This window comes from Mercurialis annua, linkage group LG2 (genome assembly GCF_937616625.2).
Source record: "Mercurialis annua linkage group LG2, ddMerAnnu1.2, whole genome shotgun sequence".
NCBI classification, from domain to species: domain Eukaryota; kingdom Viridiplantae; phylum Streptophyta; class Magnoliopsida; order Malpighiales; family Euphorbiaceae; genus Mercurialis; species Mercurialis annua.
In genome coordinates, this window is record NC_065571.1 from 44851359 (window position 1) to 44866360 (window position 15002).

At 31.8% G+C, this 15002-nt stretch overlaps 1 protein-coding gene across 1 annotated transcript; it reads left to right on the forward strand.

The window, feature by feature from the left end:
* Positions 1–12566: 12566 nt before the first annotated feature.
* On the forward strand, positions 12567–15002 carry LOC126667353 (protein NUCLEAR FUSION DEFECTIVE 4). The gene is made up of 2 exons (XM_050360307.2): positions 12567–13850; positions 14441–15002. Exons 1-2 carry the CDS (start codon positions 12706–12708, stop codon positions 14862–14864), a joined length of 1569 nt encoding a protein of 522 aa, XP_050216264.1. The 5' UTR covers positions 12567–12705; the 3' UTR covers positions 14865–15002.

Sequence of the window (15002 nt, forward strand, 5' to 3'; positions counted from 1 at the left end):
ATTTTAATGACGGTAGAGCAGAAATCAGTCAAACACCCACTTACATACACATTAGCATCTTGTTTGCTACTTCTCTGCTCCTGCAACAACTTGTCATAGGAGAGCCTCAATTCCACCAGAGCATTCTCACGATCAGAGACCTTTTTCTCCATAATCTTCAGGCGATCAGCAGCCGTCTGACTCAGCTTGGATAACCTGACCTTCTCCGCAGTCGCAGTAGCCCGGAGGGAAGCCATTTCCTTTTCATGCTTATAACTCAACGAAATCATCTCATCCCGGTGACGACGCATCAAAGCATTCCCTTGCAAAAGCTGACAGAACACGGTACAAATAAACAACTAACAGAGGAAAAGAAGAAAGAAAAGACAAAGAGGAGGAAATTATTTCAAACCTGAAGCAAAGCGATGTCAACCCGGTCGCAGGCATCACTTTCCGAAAGATCGGTCCAAGACTCCATATCCTGAGGGAATTGAACAAACTGCGAGAAAAGAGACGCAATACCAGGAGAGGTCACAGTCACATTATCCACGTTTCGCTCCAACCACTCCCTGGGACTGGGGCAAGCATCCAGGTTCGTTTTCAGTCGCTTGGCAGAGCCCTGTTTGGCTTTGTCACGGCCATCACGGCTCTTTTTCGCAGAAGGGGCTGCCAAGGTAGCATCCATGGATTTCTCCAACTTCACCACAGGCTTAGGAGGGAGAGAGGTAGACGCTGGAACAACACCAGTAATCACAGGGACATCTTCATCAAAGGACAATTTCAACGAATCCAGATAGTTTTCACCCATATCTGCAGTTGCAAAAAAAAAAAAAAAAAAAAAAACAAACGAATCAAAAGATGAATCAACATCAAGTAAAAGAAAACGAGACAAATTAAAGCATACCATGAGAGGCAGTCAGATCTACATAAGACCCAGTAGGAGAATTATGGCAAGATTGAGATAGGGTACCCTCACTCTCTAGAGGACCCTCAGTCACAGCACGAAGGGGCAACTCAAGATGAGGAAACTCTCGCAGAAGGTATTTATCTACTAAATCACAACAATCGTACATACAACTTTTGGCATCATCAACAAGAGAATCTACTACCTCCAACTCAGTAGCAGAAAGGGGAGAGAAAGCCAACGAGGCTGCATCATCAACCCACTCAGTAGGAAAATCAACAAAAGCTTCATCATGACTGACAACAAAGAATGACCGCTGCCAACGCTTAGTGATCTTAGGGAGACCTTCAACTACCCTCTTACCCCTATGAGCAACTAAACGAACGTAAAACTCATTGTTGCGCCGAGACACGAAGAACAGTTGGCTAAGGAGACCCAGAGAAGGGACTAAGCCTCGTTCGTGAGACAACTCAACGAAGCAACAAAGAGTCCTAATGGCGTTAGGGTGGATTTGAACTAGAGGAACTTGATAGTCTACAATAAAGGCTTTGATCAGAGGATCCAAAGGAAAACGCAAGCCGCAACGCAACTGTTCTTTATAAACGATAACCTTGCCGTCACCGACGAAGGTGTTAGCAGCAACTCGAGAACCGCAGACAGAAAGAGAATAGCTAAGAGGAATACCATACTCTTCACGGAATTCAGCCAAAATCTCTTTATCGACATTGGAGGTAAAAGTATCAAGAGAATTCCTATAATCTACAGTCGTACCAGATGAGGGAAGAGAGACAGAAGACCTAGTCCGAGGCATTGAATCAATTACACTACTAATAAAGCAGATGAAAGAGATTTACCTGATAAAAGGAGGAAGAAAACACCCAAAGATTGAAGGAAATGAAGCCGAAGCAAGAGCAGATCAGAGGAGGAAGAAGGAGCAGTTAAAAGAAAAAAAGGAAATTTGAAAAAAGCATTTAAAGAAGCAACTAGAGAACCGTTAAGCGGTTACCTGCGTGAAACGTGGCGACAGGCGGAAGTCCAGGGGATTTCAAATGATTACAAATTTTGAAATTTTAAAAATTAAACCAGCTCTATAAGCGCCCAAGTAAAAACAACGGGCTGGGCCTAGGTAATTTTTTCTAAAGCAAGCACGCTGAAAACCAAGCCCGACAAAGTAACGGCCCCAACCAGCAGTCGCACAAACAAGCATAAATACTTGGTCAAACTGTTTTTCGGGAGGGGCTAATGATGGATAAAGGACCAGAACAAGGGACAAGACTCACTACAACGGCCCTGAATATGGACCCAGAGACTGATCTATTCAGGTCCCTGACCCAGTACGCAGCTATAACAGCTGAAGATATCAAGATAACACCGAAATCCCTTAAGATCAGGGATAGAGGCGAATCTCAAAGAGATAACTGAGACAAATAGAGAAACAATCCTATTATGATACAAAGACTATGTAATATATATATAAACGAAGCCTAAGCCAGGTAACTCCCATATTCACTTCTCATCATTACTTTCACTGATACCTCACCAGAGACTGACTTAGGCATCGGAGGGTGTTCGAGCCAACACCGGCTCGAATCCTTCTAACCTGTTGATCTTAGCAGGTGGGAGCTCAGCGACAATAGTGACAAAGACGATCATCAAAACCATCAGCGAGCAACACGGACAATGGTCTCTGGTCTAGAATATGGCGATGCCCGGTTCAACCAAAGGTTCACCGTTTCCTTTTGAAGATTCTCCATAAGGTTCTCCCCTGCAACTTCAAGCTCTCCCAGCAGATCCCTGATTTCTCCACATTATGCCTGCGGTGTGGTAGTGAAGTTGAAACCCAGATGCACGCGTTGAAGGATTGTGAGGTCGTTAGAGGTTTGTGGTTACTATCCCCGCTGAGTTTACGCGTTACTAGCTTCCAATGCAACAATTTATCAGAATGGCTTGATCAGATGTTCAAGATGTTCAAGTCAGCGGAGCTACAAATCTTCATTATGAGTCTTTGGACAATTTGGACGGATCGAAATAACCTTATATTTGGCAACAAACGTCAGCTTCCGGACTTTCTTTTCAAGGGAGTAGTTCCCATGCAGGACGACCATTCAGCTTCCCACAGGATTTCCAGGTCACTCACGTCCACTTCTTCTCTGGAATGGGAACCTCCTCCTCCCAGTTCGTTTAAATTGAACACAGACGCAGCTGTCTCGGTGCAGCACCAGTTATCGGTGGCAAGTGCAGTAATTAGAGACGCGCCAGGTACTGTAGTGAAATGGGGAGTGAAGCTGCTTCATGGAGTTTCTGAAGCCAAGCAAGCTGAAGCCCAAGCAGTCCTCTTCGGTGTACAAATTGCAGCTGAGCTTCCAGTAGATCGTGTTTATTGCGAGTCGGATGCTGCAAATATCATTTACAGATTTGCTAACCCTAAGAGTGCTATTGACCCAATACACTTAATTATCGAAGACTGTTTGGCAATGACTGAAGGTTGTAAATTTCAGTTTAAGCACTTTCGAAGACAGTGTAACAATGTTGCACACGCTTTGGCTAAATGGGGTGTTTTTATTAATAAAGATTGTAATTCTGACGGGAATGTTCCTTTCCATGTCTATGAACTTGTTAAGTCATTTGCTTGATTAATAAAGTTCTCCTTTCTTTAAAAAAAAGCTAATTAGGTTGTTTCTGACAACTCAATTTTTTTATGTAGTAGACATCTCACCATAAATTTTGTGATTTTAGGTGCTGTCAAAGACAATAAATACTACTATATATAGTAGAATGCGAAATAATATGCATAAATAATATCAATCATAGAGATTGAACTGCGATATGAATTTTTGATCATAAACTCGTTTTGAAAGACTTCTAGCATCTCTCTAAAAAAAACTCTTTCCTCTTTTCATATATTTTTTATAACATCTATTTCGAAATTGATCTTTATTAAGTCTATAACTTCATGAAAATGATAATAACCTAAGAAAGGACATTTAACCTCACAAATAAGGACAAAACACCCACAAAGAAGGATAAGAGTTCCACGAGAGAGCGTTTAACCTCACTAGAAAAGACATTAGTAAATCCATAGTAAATATTTCAATAACAAATATTCCAAAACAATGAATATTTTAATGTTAAAATTGTGATCTTTAATCAGAGCAAAAATCAAAACAATAACTTCAATGACACCACCAAGAACCGATGAGTGAAACCTATAAGAAGAAAATGATACCCTTTTTGAGTGGGATAATCAATCTTGGAATTAGGATCCTAGAAAATCACACCAATACTCAAAAATTACCTACCACGATATATCTTCAGAAAAAAAAGTATCATGATATCAGAAAATAACAAACCATTTTTCAATTGTAGAGGCAATAAAAATATCAACTATCAAACTCTTCAAAAAAAATAGTATCACAAATCATTTAATTGACACAGCCAACACTTAAAACCAACACAATCTAGAAACCTGATAAGAATTATTCCTATAATTCTTGTGTATTTTGGCGATTATATCATGCAATTGTTGTTTGAATTGAGTGTTTTGTGTCTCATTTTGTTCATAATCATTTCAGGCACATTGTTGATATTTTTGAGAAGTATTGAACATTATCGATTCCATTGGTATCATAATTGAAGTATAGCTAAAAGTTGTGCAAAAATGTGAAGAAAATAGACGTCGAGAGCATAATTTAGTACTTATTATTTTGACCTATGTGCATTAATTGGTAATTTTGGAATACTAAGAGAATTCTAATGATTTTATGTTTCTCATAAAAAAATAAAGAAGACATCTTAAACTTTCCAAAAGAACAAAAAAAACTCATTTGGAGGTGCCTACATCGAGTTATGAATTTTTGGAGTTGGTGGTTTACAGTAGAAAAAATTGTTTTGAACGAGACACTCTTGTTTTGAACGGAACGTTTGAGAAGTTTAACCATTTTTTATTAAGCTTGTTTTGAAAGAAACATGATGCTTTTGTTTGAAACTAAGAAAAATAGTAGGTCGTCTCGAAAGAGATAACTTTATTCCGAACGAGACATGTGTGGCTCTGCATGCTTTATTTGAGAGAATCAGCGCGTTTTTGGCCTCCTTTTCAACCCCAAAATGTTCTATAGTAACTTTACAAAAGACAAGGATTACGATTGTAAACTATTCCAATTGTGGAAACACTATAAAAGGAACTTTCAAATTCAGAGTTGGGGCGGTGTTTTTACTTTTAATTTTCAGACCTTATTAGTTTTAGCTTGATCTTTAGTGTTCGAAGAACATCAACATCAACATGTGAAGATTGAATTTTAAATGAAGACCACGTAAATAATATCGAGAGATTCATTTGTTTGTATCTTAATTAAGTCTTCTTTTTTTGTTGTTGTTTTGATTATCATGCTTAACTAGGGTTATAATCACATATGGCACTTCAATTTAGACACTCCGCTAATCAAGATCCCTGAACTAAATTTTGGTCCACTAAACTCCCTAAACTTCACTTAATGATCACCTATGGCACTTCTGTTGGACCTGCCTTATTGAATTTGTTTGGCCCGACATGCATTAATATAATTGGACTTAATTACTTATGGGTGGTTAGGATTGTTTCCCCTGTGCTGTGTTATCAATGCTTAATATTTTTCAATTTTGTAGGCGAAAAATAACACGACTTCTTGCACATTCAGACACGGAAATGTCAACATCGAGTTTTTGAAATGGCAACAAAAACCTAAGTAATCTTTGGAAGAAAAAAAATGAATTTCAATACGAAAACCTCAAATTTACTTGGTGAATATATGATGTTATGCAAAGTTTGGTTCATATTCTGTTTTAAATCTAAAACAGAATTTGGTTTTTGGTCCTATCATATTAGAATGCTTACTGACCATGTTTTAAATAATGGTGAGTATTAAACTATTTAGTTTTTTTTCTATGAATATTAAACTATTTAGTTAACAGTTTCTATCATATTTTTTTAATCTCAAGTGCCACCTATTGCAATTAAGTTTTTTAATTTAACTCTCAAATAAAATTTATAAAATTATTTCAATTTCTATTTCAAGTTCAGAAAATGAATAAAGAAAAATGATTATTTTCAATCTCTCTTTGATCTAGCATTTTTGTGAAAGAACTATAGGTCATTACTTCAAGATTGTGTTGATAGCCAGAAAAATATCTAAAATAAATCAATTTGACTAAAAAGTGTTAATAACTATTAATAGGATTATGTATGGAGATATAACAAACCATAATATTGACAATTATGAACTATGCTCATTTTTCATTTTACATTCTAATAATCTCATATTACATTTATATTTTAAACATTTATTCTCTAGTTTTTCAAATTAATTTAAGTAAACTTATTTTGAATATTTTTATTTTCAAATTAATGCAGATATAAAGCATTATATGTCTAAAACTTTGAGAAGAGCCAAAACTTTGGGTTTATTAAGACATGCCAACAATTAATAGTAAGGCTTAACTACTTAAAAACCACCCACCTTGAATTTTTTTTCGTTTATACCCTGACCTAGAAAAAAATTCATTTATACCCTTACGTATGTGTTTATGTTTCACCTCTAGCCCGATGAAATAAATTAACCTCTTTTCATTCAAAAAAAAAGTTTAAAATAGTCCTTCATTTAGAGAAAAATTTATTTATAATTATATTTTAATTAGCTTAGGTTAAAAATGAAGAACTATTTTAAACTTTTTTCTTAATGAAAAGAGGTTAATTTACTGGCTCGGGGGTGAAATATAAATACATACGTCCGAGTATAAATGAATTTTTTCCTAAATCATGGTATAAACGAAAAAAAAGTTTAAGGGGAGTGATTTTTAAGTAATTCAGTCTAATAGTAATTACATGAAAGTCAGCTATTTGGGTATCATTATCAACAGAAATGACAATTTTGTAAAGCAGACATTTTTAGCATATTCATTTACTTCTCTAAGCTTTTGTAGTCACATGCTGCTTTAGTATTTGTATGCTTCTTCGAGTCCGAAACGTCCAAAAATATATAGGATCTGTTCATTTTATTTTGTTTTTAATTTTAATTTTGTGTATGTTTTTAGTCAAATTAGAAAGATCTAAAACCCAAAGCAGATATGTATTATGTATGCATGGCTCAAATCATCTTGTTCTACAACGATCCTAATTAAGTTGTTTTTCAGTACGAGATAAACCCTCATATAGGATCTTGTATTTTTACAATTTTATTTATTTTTCTTTAATTGTTTTTGTTTTTATATTAAATTTATTTTAAACTTGTAGGTCTTTTTTGGACGGAGAAGTGACGTGCATTACACTCATAAAAAACGCCCAGGTCAAATTTAAATGTCCATCTAACTCGACACGTCGGAAAATGGATTACATCATCAAACTTTGAGAGAGATCACATAAATAAAGATTTATAAATAGAGACGTTTAATTAATTAAATAAAAAAAAAATTGTTGTGTATCAATTGACTGACAAACTTTGAAGAAAAACTTGATAAACAGAAAATTAAAATACTCCCTCCGTCCCGTTTAAGAAATCTCATATTCCATTCTAGGATGTCTCATTTACAAAGTCTCATTACTATTTTTAGAATGTTTTTCATTAAATATTCTATTTTACCCTTATTTTAGTCATCGTAAAAGAATTCTTTGAAAAATTCCAATATTATTAATGATAGGGGGCAATACATGAAAAAACATAAAAAGATAAAAATATTAGATATTTTTTTAATCTGTGTAAAAGTAAATGAGACTTTTGAAGTGGAACGGAGAAAGTATAAGCCTTTTGATAGGTTTAGTATAAAATAAATATTGCCTTTTCTCTTATAGTGCGGATTTAAATATGGGCTACGTAAAGAAATAAATTTATTTTTTGCGTTTTTTTAATCTTTAATTTTGATTTTATATTTAAAAATCATTATCAATTATGACCAAATTAAGTTAGGCGTATATTGATTTTTACGTGATACAACCATTGAATAGAGGTGAATTAGAGTTGCTGACATGGAAAATCTGCTCGAGTAAAAAATCCGAACATTTATGACATCTTCAGCAAAACTTTTAATTCTTTCTAAAATTTTAAATTTTATTAAAATGATTTTTTAAAATTAAATTAAATCTCATATATTTTAGTCCATAAATCAATATAATATAAGTCTGATTACTTAAAAACCTCCCATCTTTTAACTTCTTTATATTTATACCCTGATTTAAAAAAAAAATCAATTACATTCTATTTCGAGTTTTCAGATTTTACCTCTACTCTAATTTAAAAAAATTGACAATTTAATTAATCTAAAGATGAAAATATTAAAACAATTAAATAGAAGGGTTATATTATATTTTTTCTATTTTAAAATACAAACAAATCCTCTAACTTTAAAAATGTTCAAATAAATCCTGAAAATTAATTATTTTTTAAAATTTTATTAAATAAATTAACAAATAAATAAATCTCGATCCACCACCGTACTCATCTGATTTACGAACCTGCCACCAAAACCCAATAAATTCTTTTGCAAAATAATTATTTTTTAATTTTTTTTCCGATTTTTAGGCGAGGACGAGGAAATCGTCCTCCATCACTGGAGCATCAGCTCCTCTTCTCAGGCGAGGAGGAGAATTTCCTCTTTCTCGTCTGAGAACCGGAAAAAAATCGAAAAAACATAAATCAATTTATTTTTTATAAAAAATATTTGTTTTATGTTTTTCAATTAAAAAATTATTGAATAAATTAAATAAAAAATTATTATTAATTGAATTTTTTGAAAAAGAAGGTGTTTTCATACTATTAATAACATTAACATTTAATTAGTATATGTTAAAAATGAAGTATTAATTTGAATTTTTAAATGAAAAGATGTAAATTTAACTCATTGGGTAGAGGTGAAATATAAAATTTCGAAATAGAGTATAATTGAAAATTTTCTTAAGTCATGGTATAGATATAAAAAAATTATAAGATGAGAGCTTTTAAAGTAATTAGGCGTATAATATATTACACATTATAATAGTTCTAATGTCTAATTGTTATTGACTTGATATGAAATTATTATTTTGAATTAATATACTTTTTACTTCTGACATTTTCATAAAGAAAAAATAAGAAATATTTAAAATATCAATTAATGGTTTTTTTTATCTTTTATTAGAACAGTCTAATATCACTATTTCATATATTTTTTAGACACCCTTTTGAATTGAGGGTTTTAAAATCTATGAATTTTATCAAAATTAATGGATTCTAAATCAATAGAATTTAAATTCATGGATTTTAAAATTACATCGTTTGGATTGAAAACAAAATCGATAAATTTTAAATAGAATTTTCCTTCCACTCCTATTTGGTTCAATAACTGCAATCCATAGATTTAATATATTTTGTCTATTTCTACCCTCAGTTGGATATTTAAACATTAATTAGACTATAGCAAAATACATTTTTTTATAATATATGATCAAAATTTATACTAAAAATTAAAATAATATTTTATGTTCTTTTTCTTCACAAAACATAACTATTGATAAATTTTAAAACATAGATTATTTGCTTATAATATAGCTATTGATTATATACAATACATATAAAAAGAAAATTACAAAATAATAATTGACCAAACTCTTGGCAGCAGAACAATATTTTTTTAGAGATGTTCGTATAAATAAAAAGGTAAAAAACGTGGTAAAGAAATAAATGATATAATTATGGTTAAAGATAATTTAGAAATATTAATTTTTTATTAGGGATAATTATGGAAAAAATAAATAGTATAACAATCCATCATTTATAAAAAAATAGTATCAAAACCCTAAAAAATGATGGATAATACAAAATGAGAGAATTTATAAATTCATAGATTCTATTATGAGTTACTGTAAAAAAAATCACAAACTTTACACGTTTTCTCATTTTAATCACGCAGTTTAAATTTTCTCATTTTCATACACGAACTACCACTTTTTTCCAAATTCATGCACAGTGCTGAGGTGGCACTCATTTATTGGTGTAAAATGACCTCCACCTCAGCGAATTACACCAATGGAGTCGTGACACCTCAGTACCGTGCATGAATTTGAGAAAAAGTGGTAGTTCGTGCATGAAAATGAGAAAATTTAAACTACGTGATTAAAATGAGAAAATGTGTAAAGTTGGTAAATTTTTATGACATCAGCCCTTAAATTTTTTTCTAAGCAAACGATAAATTTTATCCAAATTCATGGATAGTTTAGAATATCGTTAAGAATCCATCAATTCAAACGGTGCCTAAAGGTTGTTTTTGCCCTAAAAGATATTCTTTATTTCTCGTTTCTTCAATTTGTTTACTTCAATAAATGAATCCCCACATAGGTCTAAAGGTTTAGTAGTTCTCTTCTTTAATATATGCTTTTGTTCCTCCTACCTAACATCATACAAGCTTTTCATCAGTTTATGTCAAATAATCAATTCGCCAAAAGGTTTAAATGATATAAATGCCTATGTAATTTAAAGCGTCAAAAAATGCAATCTTAAAGTAAAATTGTTAAGAATAAAATTTTAAATCTTCCGATTATAAAAATTACCATATTATATCAAATCATTAATTTATTTAAACGCTATCTCTAACATTTCCTTTGCGTTTAAATTACAAACAAACATTTTGATCAATGGCCGATTCATAAATTTTATATAGTGTTAGTCTATATATACAAAAAGTTTATATTATAAAAATATATAAAAGAATTATTAAATACTATTAATATTATAAAATTACTTATTGTAATTGTTAACAAGTTTGATATTTTAAACTATTTGATAATTACACTGTTTTTGCACTATTAAATACATATTTTTTTAATATATACTATTAAATAATATTTTCCAATATAACTTTTAATTTTTGGTCTTTTTTCATCATCAGCCGAAGGAAAATTCAAGTCATTTTTTTTTATTGAAAAGTTTATATTTTTATAATATTGTTAAAATTATCTTTATGAATAGAGTTTATTTACGTGTCGAATCATATAACTAAGAAGCTTATAAATTATTAAAATTAAATGTAGATGTATCTTCCGACAAAGCACTTTACTCGCTTTTTTTTCTTCTATAGTATTACAAAATGATTCACAAATGTATATATAATTGGTCAGCATGATAATTTTTCCCTTAAGTTTATATAAGATTAATTTATTAATTATCTATTAGTATTACTGTAAGATGTTTAGAATTCTTGTTGAAAAATTTGGTTTCTAAAGAAGCCACATTTAGAGGTGGCATGCTATTTTATCTCTCTTTTCCATCCACATTTACTAACTTAAAAACATCCTTAATTTGCCAACCATTTTGTGGAGCAACAGTTAGGAGAGCCCACCCTAGCTCCCCTTATTTGTTTTGATTTGAATTGCGTCCTTCACTAACCATTACACATTAATACTAATACACATTAATGCTTACACAACATATCAACAAATTTCTCTTTCACTTCATTGCTATAGTAAAATGATAGTGGTGCATGAAACACCACATGTCATCGCATACAGCCACATTATTATATATGTAACTGTTATATAAATTTGAGTTATGATAGTAACAAATTATTGTTGAACGTATTAATAACATTATATTAAATTTATTGATGTGCAACATAATTTAGTAGGCAAGCCAGATATTCATATATATATATATGTATCTTGTGGTCATGAGTTCCAATCTCAACTTCTGCGGCTCCTAATACGGCTGATTTAAGTAAATGTTGAAAAATATGTAATTGTTTTTCGTTATACATTTTATTTTTTTTAATATTATAGTTGTTGGTCCAGAAGGAGCACAATATATGAAAAAATACATTCATGAGATTCAGTATCATATAACCGTGACATAATTGATAGTATGTTTTACACCGATTGTGCAGATCCACAGAACGTCTTAAAGAGAGCAATATTATCTGCGACTTAAAAGCTATCGGTATACATTTTATTTAATCACTATACTTCAACATTAATTATAAAAAATATTTGAGAATAGATTTAGGTCATATAAAATTTAATCAAAATATTAAAATAAATATTTAAATATTGGTAAAATATTCATATCTACGCATAAATGTAGGTTGTTTGTCAAATATACCATACTTTTAAAATTATCATATTTATTATTAATTTTTGATTTTTGTCAAATAAGTCCACAATTTATATATTTGGATTTGTTGTGGCGTGATTTTATATGATTAGATGTATAAAATTAATCTTGACGTATATAAACTACGCTCATATAAATCGATTGAGGATTCGGCGGATGTCGAAAAGATAATAGTACATATGATCAATTTTAAAAAATGGTATATTTGATAAAAAAAAAAGTTTAAAATTGTGGGCGGATATGAACATTGTTTCTTAAATATTTAACCCCTTAACATTATAATGCATTACAATATTCACATTTAAACGACGAATTGGATCGGACTTGTACTCTCAAATAATTTTTATGGATATGTTAATATAAATAATTAATTGTGAATGAGTTAGAAGGTAAGAAATCACATAAAAATTGAATCTAAATGCAACATATCCAATATAACTATAAATAATTATTACTATGAATTGGCCTATTTTTCATAAAGAGAGGACGGCGCTTGTGGAAAAAAAATAACTCACGATCTAATAGTTTACTAAGACGTTTACACTATTTGGAGTATAACTCATTGGTCTCTAATAGTTACAAACATTATATTCATTCATAAAAACAGAAGAAACTCACTACTTTATAGCTACTCCATTCTCTCTTGCAAAAAATTTCCACTTAAAATTTTATCATTTCTAATTCAACCTGAGTAAAAAAACTGTGTATTATCTCGCCATGCCACCTTCTTCCAGCACTACCAGTGCTCGTCAATGGCTAAGCCTCGTAGGTATCATATGGCTTCAGTCCGTAAACGGAACAAACACCAACTTCCCCGCTTACTCATCCCAGCTCAAACACCTCCTCTCCATTTCTCAGCTACAGCTTAACAATCTCGCTTTCGCCTCCGACGCCGGAAAGTTATTCGGTTTCATTTCAGGCATTGCCTCGTTTTATCTCCCGCTATGGCTCGTCCTCTTGATCGGCGCAACGCTCGGTTTGATCGGTTACGGAGTGCAATATCTTTTCTTAACAAGCTATATCTCATTTCTTTCATATCCCCATATTTTCTTGCTCACAGTTCTCGCCGGAAATAGTATTTGTTGGATCAACACAGTCTGTTACGTAGTTACGATCCGTAACTTTGAGTCCGATCGTCAAGTTGCTGTGGGATTAACCACGAGTTATCAAGGATTAAGTGCTAAAATATATACAGTCGTCGTTAATGCATTAATATTTTTGTTCCCGCCTAAAAGTTCAGCTAAAACGTATCTTCTTCTTAACTCTATATTACCTCTACTAGTATCAGCAATGGCCGTACCAATAGTTAGAGAATTCGATATCATTGAAGATCGAACAGTCATGAAATTTGGATTCTTGGCGATGTTTGTGATAACTATAGGAACCGGGGTTTACGCAGTTTTAAGTAGCTTGCGAGCGAGTTGGTTTTCGCCTACGGGGAATGCTATAGGGGTTATGTTGTTCTTATTATCACCGCTTATGATCCCGTTCGCGGTGAGGATCAGAGGGTGGATCGTGGCGAAATGGGTGATGAACAGAGAGGCGAAGGTTTATGATTTTACTGCGGAGGAGAAGATGGAGAGTAGTGTGGAGGTTGATAAAAAGGATGGTGAAAAAGAGGTTAATTTTGGGGTGGTGAAGGAGGAGATTGGAGTGAAAATAATGGTGAGGAGGGTTGATTTTTGGTTGTATTTTGGTGTGTATTTATGTGGGGCGACGGTTGGTTTTGTGTATTTAAATAATTTGGGACAAATTGCGGAATCTAGAGGTTGTTTAGGGACTTCTTCTCTTGTTTCTTTGTCTTCCTCGTTTGGTTTCTTTGGTCGTCTCTTGCCTTCTCTTTTGGACTACTTTTTCTCAAGGTATTTACTTGAATCTAGTCTTATGAACCATTACCATGTGATGTGTGACGATAATTTTACGTGACGAACTAAATTTACGTAAAAACGCACTTCACATTTTGAAAAATTATAGAATCCAATGAATATATTATATATATAACAGATTAGCTTAAAACTCTTAAATATGATAGATTACATTCGAATCTACATATAGTTGTATCTACATTAATTTCACATACATAAGTATATATTCATACATTTCTTTTTAAATAAATTTTCATTTTTATAGTTAGGAAACAATTGGGTTTATAAGTAATTAGGATAAAATTGGGTTATTCTGGTTGCTAAACTTGTTTATTTTGTACAACTTTTATTTTTAAATGACGTAAAAATAAAAATTATTATTGTTAATTGATTATAATTATTATGTGTGAGTTAATTGACTCTGATACATAAGTTTACGGACCAAGATGATCCTCTACTCCCTTTTGCTCATTTTTATTTTAGAAAGAATAAATGTTGTGTGGATTTATAGCAATATAAATACATTTTTTTCCCTTTTTACAATATAAAACAATGAGTTAAGAAAATAATTGGTTGGAACATTTCAGGAGGAAGCATTTAATTTCAAGACCAGGATGTATAGCAGCATTGATGGGACCAATGTCACTAAGTTTCATGCTACTTCTCAACAAATCAAATATGTGTCTGTACATGAGCACAGCAATAATAGGAGTATGCACAGGAGCCATTACTTCTATTTCAGTATCAACAACCACTGACTTATTTGGCACCAAACATTTCAGCATAAACCATAATGTTTTGGTGGCTAATATTCCAATAGGCTCCTTCATATTTGGCTCTTTGGCTGCTATTCTTTATCATAATCAAGGCAATGGAGATGATGGCAAATGCATTGGTGCTCAATGTTACAAAAATACATTCATCATCTGGGCTTCACTTTGTTTTTTTGGGACTTTTCTTTCTTTAATTCTTTATGCTCGTACTAGGAAATTCTACTCTCAAAAATCTTAGTTTTACATAGAAAAAACAATTTATACAGATGTTTATATTAATATATATAGTTCATTAACCATGTCAATGACTCAATAATTAAGATGTAAAAATTAGGTAATATTTTTTTTAATTGGCTGCCACCAGATCAGTAATGAA